The sequence below is a fragment of the Lactuca virosa genome, chromosome 8 (genome assembly GCF_052849685.1).
Source record: "Lactuca virosa cultivar CGN04683 chromosome 8, Lactuca_virosa_CGN04683_v6, whole genome shotgun sequence".
NCBI lineage: Eukaryota > Viridiplantae > Streptophyta > Magnoliopsida > Asterales > Asteraceae > Lactuca > Lactuca virosa.
In genome coordinates this window covers 38,219,646-38,235,859 of record NC_136433.1, presented here as the reverse complement: position 1 = coordinate 38,235,859, position 16,214 = coordinate 38,219,646, and the positions used below count along the sequence as shown (strand labels likewise).

Here is a 16,214-nt window from a genome sequence, read left to right as displayed (position 1 = left end):
GATTTTGCCCTACTCTCATTTTCCCTCCTCCTCTTCTCGTTCTTTCTAGTTCACACGATATCTCCCACTGCAACCAGCCGGCTCTGCCTCCGATCTGCAACCATCTCCGATCTGCAACCAGCCGGCCACTTCCTCCGGCAACGACGTCGCCTCCGCCATCACCGCCGGCAGCAAAGACCTCCAGCTCCTCCGAAGTCATCGACGCAACATACCTTCTCCCTCCGACTGCTGTCGCCACTCTCTTGTCGCCACCACCATCGTCGAAGTTGCTGATGTAGCTGGTAGACCTTATCAATTGATCCGATTTCAGCTTTTTTTTTCTCCAAGTTTTGGTAAAAAAAACCCTAACTTATTTTTTCTATTACATCGATTGAGTTCTAGGTTTATTTATTTATTTATTTTTTTCTAAATTGGATTATCAGATCCCAAATTAGGCATTAGATAACCTATCCAATCAGATTTTGTTGATAAATAGTCTTATACATTTATTTCTTCAGTGGTCCTGTTCTGAACTTCATGATATGAATCTGATTATATGAAAATTTGATGGAGTTAATGTTGATGTTTCAACAGATGCCTGCATGATTAATCATTTACAAAATTTGATTATATGAAAGCTTATGTTTTATGATACTTGTTTCAGAGACAATCAACTGATGATGAAAGAAGTTGTAAAAGAAGAAAAAAACCTCAAATGTTTTACGTTTCAGAGTTGGAGTGGATGATGTTTGGTTCTTTGTGTCAGCAGAAGGGTTCCTCTTGAACACCATTTTATCAGGTAACTCAAGAATATTGTCCCTGTTCCTCCTTAATCTTAGCTAGCCTTTTAATCAATCGGGCTCTCTCAATCCTCTGATACAGTTGATACACCTTCCCACATTGATGCAAACATTATGGGTATTTCCTTCATACCCTGTTTCAAACATTAGGGATAAAAAGCTAATTACATAATTATAAATTAATAAACATATGATTATAGATGCAGAAAGATGTTGGAAGGAAAGAAAAAAGCTCACAGAAATCAACTCTTTCCGAGCATCCTGTAATTCATCATTGCTTAATCTTTCTTTTATTACCAATTCTTGATTAAGCTCTTCTTTTATTTTGTATAACAGGCATCAAATATTTGAAGGTGGGCATTTGACACTTAAATTGAGGCATGGGCATATTTTTTGCAACTCAGAGCAATTATATTCAGTGCTTAATGGGTATGTTTTGTTGTTATTCTTTTTAAATTTGAATATTCTCATTGACAAACCGAGTGATTCTAAACATCTGGGTATATCTTGTTGTGTGTTCTTATTTATAGTGGAGATACTGAAACTTGCTATACTCCAAGTGTATTGAGAAATAGCAAAATACTTTCAGCTCTTAATCCAGGTATATTCTGTGTTATAAATTCTTGTTGTGTGTGTTAGTTTACATTGATTAACATTTCAAACCAAAAGAACTTCAATGAGAAAAGGGCCCAAATGCAATAAGTACCAAAATACTACAAATTGTTGTATACTTCCAGCTAAAGACTTTTAACTTATAAGGTATTCAACATCTTTCTATTACTAAACTTCCAAATCAACACAGTTTTCACTTTCATATATTTGTACATCTTTGTAGTACCACATCCTTTTTATCTGAGATATTATGGTCATAAGAAAGCCCAGAACATAAATTCAACTACTATAAGATAACAAATGCAGTATCCATTTAATAAAAAAAAAGAACCATGAAAAAATCAAGTAAAAACAATTTACCTAATAACGATCATTGATTTCCCTTTGTTGATTTGCTCTTATTGGCCTGAAAGAGTGAAAATTTATTTTAAAAAATAAAAAAACTTGGAACTTAATGGGAAAAGCCTGATCTTCCTTTTTGTATTAAGTCTTCCTTTTTGTATTAAGTCAAAAGAAACAACCATTTAGTCAATGAAATCAATCAAGCATTTCATCATCATTTTCAATTGTAGCAGTTGTCCCTTCATATAACAGTAGCAGCAATAGCAGGGTTAGATGTGGTATATTCTAGTCTTTTAGGCCCACAAAATGAAGAATGTGTAATATAAATGAATATGTGAATATGGGTACCCTTTATTTGATTTAAGGAGAATTGAGATTGTCGGTCCCATAAACTTAATGTACTGAGAATTGAGTTTATTGGGAGATAAAATGGTAAATGGTATGAAAGAATAACAGGAAACAACAAAGTATTTTACCTCTTTTACTGATATAATTAAAAAAAATTAGCATTTATTTAAATCTAAGAAACTTCCACATCATGGGATGAACATCAGAAGTATACTGCTTCCACAATGACCCCAATGCCGGTAACTGTCAAATCCAAATAGAAAGTTTAATTTTAGGGATTTTACTCTAATTTATATGATGTCTTACGTTTTTGTCCCTCTTGGTATTTATATGACTCTCTACTACATCAGGATTTTTAATGACTTTGGTGTGTTTTTGTCCCTCTTGCTATTGCTATGTTGCATATGGTGAAGGGTAGTTTGGTAAATTTAAAATTATTTCAAGGGAAGTGATACAATTTTAGTAACTAAAGTTGGGTTTAATGTTTTTTTTTTCATTTGTTTTTGTCTGATGTTTGTCGCAGGAGGAATTAGTTATCCATGAAAAGGGTCTTTTGCTTCAACTTCCATTGAGATAAATACCCCTGGAGAAGGTATGTCGATATCTTATGTAGAGTGTTGTGGATTATTTTATCTTAACTTATTCATAATTTTATTTTTCTATGCAATGATATGGATGTTTTCGTGCATGTGAGTATATGGAACATGATAAATAAAATATTTTCCCATCTTTATACTTCTAATCTTTGTTCGTGTATCCATCTATTGTATTGTAAAAAATAAAATGACAAAGTTGTCCCTAATATGAATTAATGTTACTTTTTTATTTAAATTACATTTACCCTTTTATTTTGATTGCATACATAAATTTTTTGATTTTTCTTTCACTTTAATGATGTTTTTCTATTTGCTTTTTTAGAGTAAATAAGCCAAACTGTCTGCATAAGCCAAAATGACCATTTTGCCCTTTCTTAATTTGCAAAACATCATTTCAGGAAAACAACATGGACGGATCAGCTATCTCAGAGGTGCAAAAGAGACTGAACTGTTTCATTTTCTGGTCACAATCTTCAAGTTTTTCATGAATCAGAAGATAAAGATTTTCTTGAGATTGCATCAAGGATAAATGAAAATAAAACATTTAATAATAAACAGGTCAAATATCTTTACTTACTTCTTTCTCTTTCTCTTTTTGTCATGTATATACTGAAATATATTATATATAACAATTATCACATTTTGGAATATTTTATAAAATGAAAGTGCATTCCTATTGCATTCACCAAATTAAACCCATGTGTAATTTTCAGTGATTTTTCTTATATCAAGTATCATATAAAAAATAGGGTCTTCACAGAATTTGCTGATCAATTTTTTTTTAACTTTTTTTTTCACAGAAATCTACATTTTTCATCTAACATCTAATACCATGGGGCCCATGTAGTCATAATTGCTACTTGTTAATATCATTCATTTTTACTTTTTTATTCCCCTTTATTGTCAACATTGGAGGGCATTTATGGTATTTGACAACATATAAATATTTCTCTAGCTAACAACTCTCAATGATAGGTGTGGAATCACGAGCTAATCAAGAAGAAATTCTCTATTGGTTGTTAACAATATTTGACAATATGGATTGAAATTTATAGATTTAATGTATGTCAAATGATTGAAATTTATGGATTTATTTTTATATTTGTTGGTTTTAAAATATAGATTTGATGTATTTTTAAAATATTTATGTGTTGAATATGTAATTATTTTTAGTTTTTAATTTCTTCATTAATTTGTAAATTTTTTTATAATGCCAAAATCCGTCGCTAATCTGTCACAAAAACAATTGTAGTCATTTTGAGATTCTGTCAGTAATCTGTTAGTAAGTTATTCCAAATTCCGTCGGTAATCTGTTAGTAAGTTATTTCAGATTCCGTTGGTAATCCGTTAGTAAAATTTTCCGTCGATAATCCGTTGCAAACAAATTCCGTCGGTAATCTGTTGCAAAATATATTCCGTTGGTGATCTGTTACTATTTCCGACGGAAAAATCCGTCACTAAAAATTAGCCATAGCTGTCGAAAATCCGTTACAAACAACTAGCGACAAGAATATACCGACGGATTTTGGTGTGTTACAATTCCGTCGGTAAAGAGCATTAGCAACGGATTACCGACGGGTTTGGCCGTCGGTAATGCTCTTTTTTGTAGTAGTGCCCTGATACCCAAAAAAAAGTTACAAATCAGATCTGGAAAGTTAAAAAACTATAAAAAAAAACTGGAAAGTTACAAATCGGACTCTTATCTGCAAATGAAAATTTCAACCTATACTTAAATGGACACTGTTTGATTGCATACAAACATCAAAAACTACTACGAATGAGCATGCAAAGAAAGTAAGGTAAAAAGACAGGGAATCACCGTGTGCTTTTTCATCTTATACCCCTTTGCAGATACAATTGTGACAGAAGTTATTCCCATCTGCAATTAACAGAAAGTATGAAGATCATCTTAATGCAGATGTCAAAAGTCGGAGGTAAGAAAAAGATTGAATAGTTATTTGGACAACACAATTGAAAAAGAACCAAGTAGAATCCAATAAGACTGTGACTTGCTTTAACAATAATGGTCAATTTTGATACAATATGGAATTTGTGGAATCAGATGTTTCATGTCTTTTTTTACTGATGCATGTATCAATATAGATAGCTTTGGTGATTTCATCATCGGATGCATACAAGGACTGGGTTATAAAGATTCATAAAGCAAGAAAAATTCTAGTAATTATACAACTCAATGTATAGTAGATGGAGTAGTAATGCCCAGACAATAGATAAGTAGGCCATGTAATAGCAGGAATATTAACAAATACCTGGCGTGCATTGTATATGGCAGAATAAAGGGAAAAAAAGTTGACGAAAATGAAAGAACAATATGTATGAATCATAATCAAAGAAAAGAACAACAAAATGGTAATGGTATTCCATATAAATTGGAGCAGGTGGAAACATACAGAGGATCCAAGAAAACAAAGGTAAATTTGCACCAATGTAATTTTCTAAATTTGTACAAAAAAAAAACACCTGTTGTCAATAATTACGTCAAATTAAAAGCATAAGATTGAAAATGACCTCAACAGAAGATTCGTAGCGTGTTCTATAAACCCCCTGCAACCTCCTCCGGAACTTGTGCAAGAGATAACATAAATCAAATATGAAACACATGTTGACTACTGAGATAGAAAGACGCTACGAATCCTACATTCCAAATCGAAATGGATAAGAAATTGTAGAAATTGGTCAACTATGGTGTGGATCAACAACATATTTGACGTACAAACATGTAGACAGAAAGAGAGGAAGAGAGAATCGATACTATGGGGAGAGTAAGCAAAGTAAGCTCTGTAAGTGCAGATGTGTTCCTCGGCTTGAATCGCACCCTTTTAAACTCTGTTAGGAAGAAGCCCTATATTTCTCCTTCCTGCCATTCATCCTCTTGCAATCTGTAAGCAATATCCAACACAAATTAAAACGATGCACTCAACCACGTTGAGATGTGGGCAGATTTCAACAAAAATTACACAAATGAATAAACCATTTGCACCGTTTTCCATGTGTTCTCTCACACACACAGTTGGACAGATATGATTGGTGGGTAAGAGACAGATCTACAACCAATTAGGGTTTAAAAGCCATTAAGCTACCTGAGAAGATGGAGGCGACAACAATTTCCAAAGAGGGGCTAACCACGACGATGAACACCTGGGAAACAGAGAAGATGAACGACAATTAGAACGAAAACATTTGAAGAGCTGAATAGAACATAACACCGACGATAGGAAATCGAGGAGTCGACAGCCATTCAAATTGGGAAGTGGAAGCAATCGGCAAACATCCATGAAAGAAGAGATATAAAGAACTCGTCGGAGTCTTCTGTAGTAGAAGCGGACTCGCCGGCATCGGCTATAGCGGAATTGAAGAGTTGAATAGCAGATTCGGTTTGAAGGGTAGGACTTGGTGGAGGTTGATGATTCTCAGAAGAAGAAGAAACGTCGGAGAAAGCGGAGGGAAGATGGTCAGGCGAGAAGAGGAGAAGAGGTTGTAATAGAGGTCGATGAAGTAGCCAGGATGGGTGAAGAAGAAGATAGTAGAAGATCGGAGGTTTTGTGCTGAGGAAGATAAAGCGAGCGGAAGGATCGGGAACAAAATTTGGAGGCCGGTAGGGAATGGAAGGAACTGATAAGCGAGGCGGTGGGAATGATCTGGAAGATCGAGGCGCACAAACAAAATGATACGAATAAAATAATTAAAGAAGTACAGGGACCGGATATGTAAATCAAGGGATCAAACCTGGACAAAGTATGCCAATTTCACTGTTCCTTTCGTCTACAACTTTAATATATATATAATAATTATAATTTGTAATTTTTTGAATTTTAATAATATGGTGTGAGTTATGTTGTTTATCTTTGTATATATATAATTATAATAATATTCAATATTCAATATTTGTATTGATTTGAAGGTATAAATGAGATCATCTTAATGGTAAAAATATTTAAAGTCGAAAATAAAGATTCGATATGGTAAAAGTCGAAAATAAATATTAAAAAAAACAAAATATATAAGTATTAAGGTATTATATAAGATAAGGGTTATTGTTGTAAGTTTTAAGGGACCATTTCTATAAATGTATGATCTAGGTATGATTTGAGCGGGCCAATTAAGAGCCGTATTTCTGCAAACGGTGTTAAAAAAAAAATAAACAACAACTCATTTTTACGAATATTTAAAAAAACTGACCTGTTTTTGTAAAAAACTTATAGTTGTGATCTTACCAACATACATCACTTTGAAGTATTGAAAGAAATTAAAGGTTAGAGCATCTCCAATGGTAAACCTATCATACCACTTAAAATTTTTGCCACCTTATTATTATAATACTTTTAAACTCTAATTAAATAAGCCTTAAACTTTTTTAATAATTTTTTATAAATTTTACTTATTGACCCTCATCTATCTAAAATGTTCATAAAATTTTTCTCATTTAATTAATTATCTTTAAACATATTATACTTTAGTATTAAATATTTTAAATTAAGGTTATCTTTAGAAATTAATACATAAATATTTCATAAATTAAAAACTATGATAGAAATAATTAAATAGTTAAATAAATGAAAAATATTTAAAACTAGAATATAATTAAGGGGTAAATATAAAATATGTTAAAAATAGAAGGGGGTGAAATGTTTAATGCTTAATACTAGTATTATATTGACCACTCAATATATAATATATATTGAGTGGTCAATATAAATACACAAAAAGCATATAAATAACAAAAAACAATTCACAAATAAGTGATGAATCAATATAAAAAAGGCTATAAAATAAGTCATTGGAGATGTTTTTACTGGAGATGCTGTTAGGCAAGTTTAATACAGTACATGCACTTGATCAGTTATGTACCTACATAGTTATATGGCATGCTTCCCATTTAATGAATATTGACTTTGGTTTTGAACGACTTTCGAGCATTACTGTATTTGGCAAAAGGAGGCGATGATCACTTTAAATCTGTTTTCGTTACAATGGGGTTGTTAGCATCTGTCACCATCTTTGATCTTATTTTCCAAAATTAATTTTCTTTTACTAAGACGTGTATCAATAAATCTCAATAAAAAGGAAAGAGATCTCTCCATCCTTAACAATCCAAAACTGAAAAACACTCTGGCATCTCGTGCTTGAACGACGGAAGTAAAACTTCGTCCACCATAATCCTTTGATACTCGATAGTGGCTTCACCACAGCAGCAAGCGACTATGGATGACTTCCCAGGAGAAATTTTATCAGAAATATTCATCCGGTTATTGGCAAAACAGCTTGCTCAAATGCGTTGTGTCTCTAAATCTTGGAATGCTCTCTTATCACAACCCTCTTTCATAAAATTTCACCTGCGTCGTTCCATCCATAACAACGATAAAACTATATTGGTGTTCATGAACGACGTATTTTCTTTTGACAGAAAACCATTCACAGCACATTCCACTCGATCTCCCCATCTCGAACCATTCACTAATTTCATCAAACTCCCGATTAATCTCCAGAAAAGATATTATAGAGTTATAGGTTCAGTTAATGGCCTAATTTGTTTTTCTGACGCATCAGATGTTAACATTTGGAACCCTTCTCTGAACGCCATGTTAAATATCCCCCAACTCTCTATTCCTTCCCATTGTTATAGTGATTCCACCGTATGTCATATCCGGTTTGGGTTTGATCCAAAAACGGATGATTACAAAGTCGTTAAGTTTATGGGTGTTCACCGACAACCTAGTACTAGCCGGTCTAACGGATATTTCATTCAAGATTGGCAACAAACTGTAATTTATAGCATGAGAAAAGGTTCCTGGTATTTAATCACTCAAAGGTTTCCATCGTGCGTGACAAGGATTCATTCTCAAGCTGCAGTTTGTGTAGATGGCCATGATGGTCATCTTCATTGGCTTGGTTATATTGATGAGGAGATGAAGGCACAAACGATAGTGGCATTTGATTTGGGCGTGGAGACATTCTGTGAGATACCTCTTCCACATTCTATACTACATCACCATGGACACTACTGGTTCAGTGTGTTAGGAGTTTTGGATGGAAAGCTTTGTGCGATGTCAAGGGCTAAAGGTGAGAGATGCGAGGTGTGGGTAATGGAAGAGTATAGGGTGGCTGAATCATGGGTCAAACATCATGTTTTTTCACAGTTTAGTGGTATAATTCCAATTGGATTCACATTACACACTGAGTTTGTTTTTTATGGATATCCTCATGGTCTAGCTTTGTTCGACCCAATTTCAGCCAAGGTTAAAAGCATAGATACTCCAGCTACACATGTTGGCATGATTAAAATTCTCGAGTACGTGGACAGTCTTGTTTGGATAGTACCTGTTAAGCGTGAGATCAAGTGTTTCAACATCTCTGATCACTTTGCAAAATTGAAAAGAGGCTTCAACACGATGGTGAATGGTACAAGGGAAATAAAAACCAAGACATTGGTTCTAATTATACTATCTTTTCTTATATTTACTTTTCTGATGATATTTTTCGAAATTAGGTTTGTGTCAAGTACTTAACTTTAGTGTACAACCTTATTTTCTATTCAAGAAGCATGTTTAATTTTCTTAGACCAATATGTAGTATAGGTGAAATCTAATGAAATAAATTCCGTTACTGTAAACTTGTATCTTCTGGAAACACTAAAGGCTTGCAGACTCTATGCTTTCGAGTTGTGTTTGAATTTTCAGGCTTTTGCATTTGGGGTTCATAATTTGATGTCAATTAAACTGTATCAAGGAATGGAAGGAGGTGGCTTCTGGATTAGTCTCTAATCTTAGTTGTGGAGGTCGAGTCTTTGAGTTGGATTATTGTATGTATCCTCAAAATATGTTTGGGTTGAATTGAATGAGCATTTGGAGGCACTTAATTAATCCAGAAGCGGGCAAAGGGACTCCTTATCCGATTTAGGCCAGGTTAAGCATGTAAGCGGTTATGTAGGGCTTGGTTAAACAGTTTTTAAACCAGACCGGGTACGGGATCGGTTGAGAAGGTTTGGTTTAAAAAAGCCAAATAACAGTTGTGTATTACTTGATACGTTAATAAATATTTGCTACATATTTTATTAATTATTATTATTTTTCTAAATTTTATAAAAAATCAATTAAAAATGCTCATGCTAATAATTATTTATGAAGGACCGATTATAAGCCTTTAAAGATTTTTTACTAGGCCTAGTCACGTATTGTCAGTTTTTGGGACCGGTTAAAAGTCTGGCCAAGCCCGTTTTCTTAGGATCTCACTAAAATAGCATGAAGCTTTTTAAGAGGTGGAGTTGATAAAAAACACTTGTAATTTCTCATAATCAATACGGATTTTGGTAATTGGCCTATAGTAGGTTGTGTTTGCTATGAACTGATTTGTAAACAAATTCATTGACCCAAAAAAAAAAAAAAAAAAAAGCTTCTAATATTGATTGATAATACTCAAAATAACACCAAATGAGCAAGAACCCTAATGCTTTTCTAGTGATTCCCATGGTACGATGAGGGTCCCTAGTCTTCGGGACAAGGTGATAAAGGATGAGTGGCAAACCCTCGAAAAAGTCCCAAAATGTTTGTAGTGTTTGATAAAGCTCATCACATCCCCTTTGACAATCTTCCATTAAGACTCAACAAATGAAGAGTCGTCCACTTAGTAGCTAAAAAGATTTCATTGAAATAGTGTAAAATAAACTCAACAAATTCTCACATTTAATTTGTAGGTCAAATTGGTACGCTAAAACCTATAATAAAAGCGTCCACAATTTGATATAAAATGACGATCTAAATAACATTTCTTCTAGACTAGAACTAGATTCAATTTTCAAGTTTTCTCTACTTATACCATCATTGTTTTATATTAATTTTTGGTTTTTGAGATATTGAAAGAATTGAGAAAAGATAAATGTGTATGCATATCTTGAAAACAAGAAGAGAATCCTTTAATATCACTCTACTAACATCTAAATAAAGACCACGTAGACCTTCTTGTCTGCTACACGTCGCCGGTCGTCAAATCTTCAAAAATTTCACTTCTACAAGTTGCAACTTATCAAGCCTAATTGTTATACAACACTTTAGATCAGATAATAACTAATTTAACGATAATCTAAAACATTTTAATGGAAATAAAGATGCTAGGTAGAACCATTTTGTGGCATCGTTTAGTTTTTGGTGATCAAATACATCGTCTAATATTAAAACAGAGCATACATAAATTCACATTCCCTAGATATCTTGGATTTATTATAATCCAATTAGGTATTAATGGAGTGAATGTGGGTTTAACATGGGTAAGTTGATTTTTTTTCACTATTAGAGTTTAAAGAAGAGAAAAGGACTAATCTAGCCTTATTTCGTAGTGGTTTCTCATTTTTTAGCCAAAAATTAGCACTTAGTCCAAAATAGACAACATAACCATAGGTTTCTAAAATCACCTACGACTCCAAAGAGTAGGTTTCGAGAACCCTACGGCTTCGTCAAAAAACAATATGGCTAGATTAATCATTTTCTCTTTAAAGAATAATTGCATTTAATTTAAATGAACGAGACTTAATATTGTGAGTTTATTTTCCTGCTACCTTGAACTTTGAACGACAGGTAGATCTTTATTGAAATCCTTAAATAAAAGATAAGCAATTTCAACCTTTTCTTTTTTTGTATAAACTTTTTTATGGTTATTATTTATGTAATTTATATTAACTAGTAAAATACCCTGCACTATTTTGCGAGTTTGAAACAGTTTAGTGTGTCAGGAAACTGTAACATGCAAGTTTTATGATGGATGATTTGTTTTTTTTGCTAATTATTGGTTGTTTTGTAAAATGTTTGGGGAAAAAACAAACAAAAAAAGGAAAATTTATTATTTTAGGGACTAAAACTATCAAACTAGGCAAAGAAATATTAACAAAAGTAGACAAAAATGGATGACTAAGTAATTTGTGGTAAAAAAAATAAATAAACGACGGATGAGTCAGTCACGTAGTAAGTTGACAAATGTTGAGACAAAAAGTCAATTTTTTTTTTAAATAATTTTAGGGACTAAAATTATCAATATAAACAAAAAATATAGCAAAAATCTAAAACATAAAAACTTTACTGTTTCTAAGGCCATAAGAAATTATATATATATATATATATATATATATATATGACCAAACTTCAAAAATGGTCCCCGTGGTCTCACGAAATCTGAAGTTTGGTCCCTAATTTACAAAACCTCACGGATGGTCCTTATGGTTTCAAAACTTTTAATCTTTAGTCCTTCCGCCTAACTCCGTCGCTTTGTACCGTTAAGTAATGGGCATTTTCGTCATTTCAATACCCAGGGACCATTTATGAAGGTTTTCTATTATTTTAAATAAAAAGGAAAAAATGAAATTTAATATGTAAAGGCTCTCTCTCTCTAACAAATAAAAAAAACACACTCCCTTTACCCTTGTTCTTCCTCCCTGTAACCAAAACGCACCAACAATGACATTCCTTTGTCTTTCTCCGAGCATTGCGATTTTGTTTTCGAAACGTTTGATATTGAAGAAGGTGACTTGAAGGGAACATATAAGGTTCAGTCCTGAGCTTTGATTTCATGAAACCATGCCTCTCACTGTAAGCAAAAAACACAAATTAGACATAATCATGGTTGAAATTGGAACTTGGAAGGAGAAGAAAGTTGTTACAAAATGTACGAATCATTAACCTGCAAGTGCCCTCTACGTCTTTCATGAGCTTTGAAACGAGTTGTTCACGAAGGTCGCGACCAAAGTGGCGTGGATGGAGATGCATGTTTCGGTCCAGAATAATGTGGAAAAACATCTCCCCTGAATCCAAAATAGAATACAATTCAAAACTATTTCACGTTTTCAATATAGAATATGAGTTTTATAGTGGACCTACTAACCTAGGGTCCTAACGATTTCTTAAATTTAAGGTATTGTTATTCAAATAGTAGCAATTGAACAGATACACCGTTGCAGAAAGCTCTAAACTTGTACAGATTAATAATTGAATATAGAGATATCCAACGATATTAGTAAGTACTAGATACAAGAAATCGTTGGCTAATCTTGTTCCCTTTTTCAGACATCACAAAGATTTCAATTTCACACATATATCTACAAGTTGCAGAGATCATACAGATTTCGATTCAACAGAAAACACGGAAGGATCAGAGTGTTTACCAGAGGAACTGGTGGTAGAATTTGGTGGTGACAAACGGTGAGGAATGATGCGATGGTGGGGGCAACGAAGGATGATCTGATTCACGAGAGAGAGAGAGAGAGAGAGAGAGAGAGAGAGAGAGGTGGGGCCCTTTAATATTAAATAATTATATTTATTATTATTATTATTATTTTTAAATTAAGGCAAAACTTCATAAATGGTCCCTGTGGTTGTGAAATGACAGAAATGCCCTTCACTTAACGGCTAAATGTTAACGGAGTTAGTGAAAATGACAATTTGTTAAAAGTTTTGAAACCATAGGGACTATCTTTGAGGTTTTTATAAATTAGGGACTAAACTTCAGATTTTCAGAAACCACAGAGACCATTTTTGAAGTTTTGTCTATATATATAATTGTATTTTTTTGATCGGGAATTAATTATAGGGTTTAGGTCATTTTTGGTCATTTAACTTTTGGTTTTGTGCTCATTTGGTCACTAAACTCTTTTTAAAATTTAAAAGGTCATCAAACTTTTGACTTTGTGGTCATTTAGACACTTAGGCCCCGTTTGATACTCATCTTTCCAGGTCCAAACAGATCTTTCTGGCTGAATGGACCGGAAAGACTGTTTGATTTGCACAAAAGAATGGGTCTTTCCCGGTAAGATATGTCTTTCCCAGAAAGCCCCAAAATCATATTTTTTTGGCTGAATGGGCTGGAAAGACAATTATACACCAAACCCCGCCTCTTTCTTTCTTTATTGGATTATTAATTTTTTTAAATAACTTTTTTTAAATTTATTTTTTTATTGAATTATTACTTTTTTTTCATCATTCAGCACAATCAATCAGATGTAGAATCAAACAGCATGGTTTCTTTCTCAGTCAGAAAACTTTCCCAGACAGCACTTTCTCAGACAGAAACTATCAAACGGGACCTTAACTTTTGGTTTGGTCACTTAACTTTTAGATTTGTGTTCATTTAGTCACCTAACTTTTAAAATTGTGCTCATTTAGTTACTAAACTTTTGAAAAAAAAAATTAGTGACTAAATGAGTACAATTTTGAAAGTTAGGTGACTAAATGTGACCAAACCAAAAGTTAAGTGACTAAATAAGCACAAAACCAAAAGTTTGATGACCTTTTAAAACTTAAAAAGAGTTAATTGATCAAATGAGCACAAAACCAAAAGTTAAGTGACCAAAAATGACCTAAACCCTTAATTATATATATAATTGTTTTTTTTTTTTTTGAAATATTTGTAATATTGAATCTCTCATGAGGTTGATTGGGGTATTCTGTATTCCTGGACTCAAATAATGGGCTATAGATTCATTGGGCTGATGCTGGTAGCTGATTTGGAAGAATATTTCAAGTGAAGGACTGAAGTTGTAGATTGCTAGTACATGTGAACTGCGGCTCACTAAATGGAAGATGCAATATAAAGCGCGGACTCTTTTTGACCCGACATCTCATCTTGGTCATACCCGAAGTATCTAGATATAAAAATGACTAAAGCTGAGAGAGTTGCTCAGTATACACATTGTTTCTTCTCTGAACCCTTTCTCAAACTCAAGCCCCTGTTAGGGTTTCTTCATTTTTTCATAGTTTTATACTCAAATTTTCTGATTTTACAAGTTTATGCTGTGTAATCTTGTTAGTCATCAGTTTTTTCATTCAAGTTGTGATAAATTATTTTGTTGTTATAACTTCCCTTAAAAGCAGTTAGTTGTTTCAGAAGATTTTTTGTACACATTGTAAATCTGTTGTTCTTAGTTAGTTTATAACTTTTAAGTCTATCCTTTCCAGAGAGGCTTGGCCAAGTATTATAAATTCATCGACCTTTATAGTTTTCTTTAGCACTCGAAAATGGCTTCATCACAACAGTTAACGACAATTGAGGACCTCCAAGGAGATGTTTTATCAGAAATATTCATCCGGTTATTGGCAAAACAGCTTGCTCAAATGAGGTGTGTCTCTAAATCTTGGAATGCTCACTTATCTCAATCATCCTTCATAAAATCGCACCTCCAGTCTTCAATCCGTAATAACGATGATATTCTCTTGTTTTTCAAATACAATTTTTCTTTCTGTGGTGGTCGACCTTTCACAGCATGCCCCTCTCGATCTCCCCATCATGAACTTACCGATTTCATTAAACTACCTGTTAATCTCCAATCTAGACAAACATATGGCAATGTCATTGGATCTGTTAACGGATTAATATGCTTTAGTTACGGAACTCTTCATGATTCCAAGTTTTACATATGGAACCCTTCTCTCTCTGCTGTGTTGACTCTCCCGCCAAGTTCATTTCCCTCTCACGATACTGATATGGTTGGAGTTCCTCCTCGGTTTGGATTTGATCCCAAATCAGATGACTACAAAGTTGTTAGGATTTCAAGAGATCCCCAACCAGGCAGCACGTTGTTTCCATTATCTAAAAGAGTTGTAATTGATGTTGATTCTGAAACTGTTGAATACAAAGTTGAGGTGTATAGCATGAGAAAGGGTTTCTGGCAGTTAATCCCTCAAAGGTTTCCATCACATATCCAGAACTCAATGTTTATGCACTATACCGAATTTTGTGTAGATGGGCATGATGGTCATGTTCATTGGTTTAATTTTGTTGATTCACAGTGGAAGTCAAAAAAGATAGTTGCATTTGATTTGGCTGAAGAGACATTCCGTGAGATTCCTCTTCCAGACTTTCCAATAGATGATAGCATGGAACGCTCTTTAGGTGTTTTGGGAGGAAAACTTTGTGTGATGTTAGGTGTTATAGATGGTGGATGTGAGGTATGGGTGATGGACGATTATGATGTGGCTGAATCATGGGTCAAACATTATGTGTTTCCCCAGTTTGATGGCGTTATTATTCCATATGGGTTCACATTTCACAATGAGTTTCTTTTTGAAATTGCCAATTACTATGATGATGATGACGATGATCATTGCTTAGGTTTGTATGATCCAATTGCAGCCAAGACTAAAAGTTTTGAGGTTGGTTATGGACTATCTAAAGTTGTTGAGTATGTTGACAGTCTTGTTTGGGTAACACCTGTGGAGCATCAGATGAGTTGTTGCAACATCTCCCGATTGAAAATTTGAAGAGGTATCAGTGGTCATATGGATGGTCAAAAGGTCAAAAAATGAGTTTCTTTTGTTGGTATGATGTGAAGGACGTTGTGTTTTTGTTTTGCTTTTTGTTGCTATCTATATACATAAAAGATTTACATATACACCTATTAGTTTTGTTTATGGTTTGATTTCTATTTTAGTTTCCCAAAAGGTTTAATCAGTTTCTAGCCTATTGCAGTTCATGGAATCTATTTCATTTTTCTATGCCTGATTGTTGCGTGTTCAAGTCTGACAGGAGGAATGTATATACT

At 33.5% G+C, this 16,214-nt stretch overlaps 2 protein-coding genes and 1 long non-coding RNA gene across 7 annotated transcripts; all 3 read left to right on the top strand.

Moving 5' to 3' along the window:
- LOC145134201 (uncharacterized) lies at window positions 1–3,857 on the top strand. Of its 5 annotated transcripts, none has more exons than XR_013718992.1 (9): window positions 1–281; window positions 644–778; window positions 862–897; window positions 980–1,042; window positions 1,116–1,208; window positions 1,310–1,380; window positions 2,605–2,673; window positions 3,076–3,235; window positions 3,653–3,857. It is a non-coding gene; the product is annotated as an uncharacterized LOC145134201 (long non-coding RNA). The 5 variants fall into 5 exon arrangements; XR_013718990.1 differs by having other exon boundaries at window positions 1–332; XR_013718991.1 differs by lacking the exon at window positions 862–897 and having other exon boundaries at window positions 1–332.
- A 3,914-nt stretch (window positions 3,858–7,771) lies between these two features.
- LOC145134048 (F-box/kelch-repeat protein At3g06240-like) lies at window positions 7,772–9,308 on the top strand. Its single transcript, XM_079068972.1, has one exon. The coding sequence runs from the start codon at window positions 7,900–7,902 to the stop codon at window positions 9,202–9,204; it is 1,305 nt and encodes a 434-aa protein (XP_078925098.1). The 5' UTR covers window positions 7,772–7,899; the 3' UTR covers window positions 9,205–9,308.
- Window positions 9,309–14,373: 5,065 nt separating this feature from the next.
- Window positions 14,374–16,083, top strand: LOC145128921 (F-box protein CPR1-like). The gene has a single exon (XM_079063698.1). The coding sequence runs from the start codon at window positions 14,692–14,694 to the stop codon at window positions 15,931–15,933; it is 1,242 nt and encodes a 413-aa protein (XP_078919824.1). The 5' UTR covers window positions 14,374–14,691; the 3' UTR covers window positions 15,934–16,083.
- The last annotated feature ends 131 nt before the right edge of the window (window positions 16,084–16,214 follow it).

Bases quoted from the DNA above. Each gene is read 5' to 3' on its own strand.
- LOC145134048 (XM_079068972.1), top strand. From the start codon at position 7,900: ATGGATGACTTCCCAGGAGAAATTTTATCAGAAATATTCATCCGGTTA.
- LOC145128921 (XM_079063698.1), top strand. From the start codon at position 14,692: ATGGCTTCATCACAACAGTTAACGACAATTGAGGACCTCCAAGGAGAT.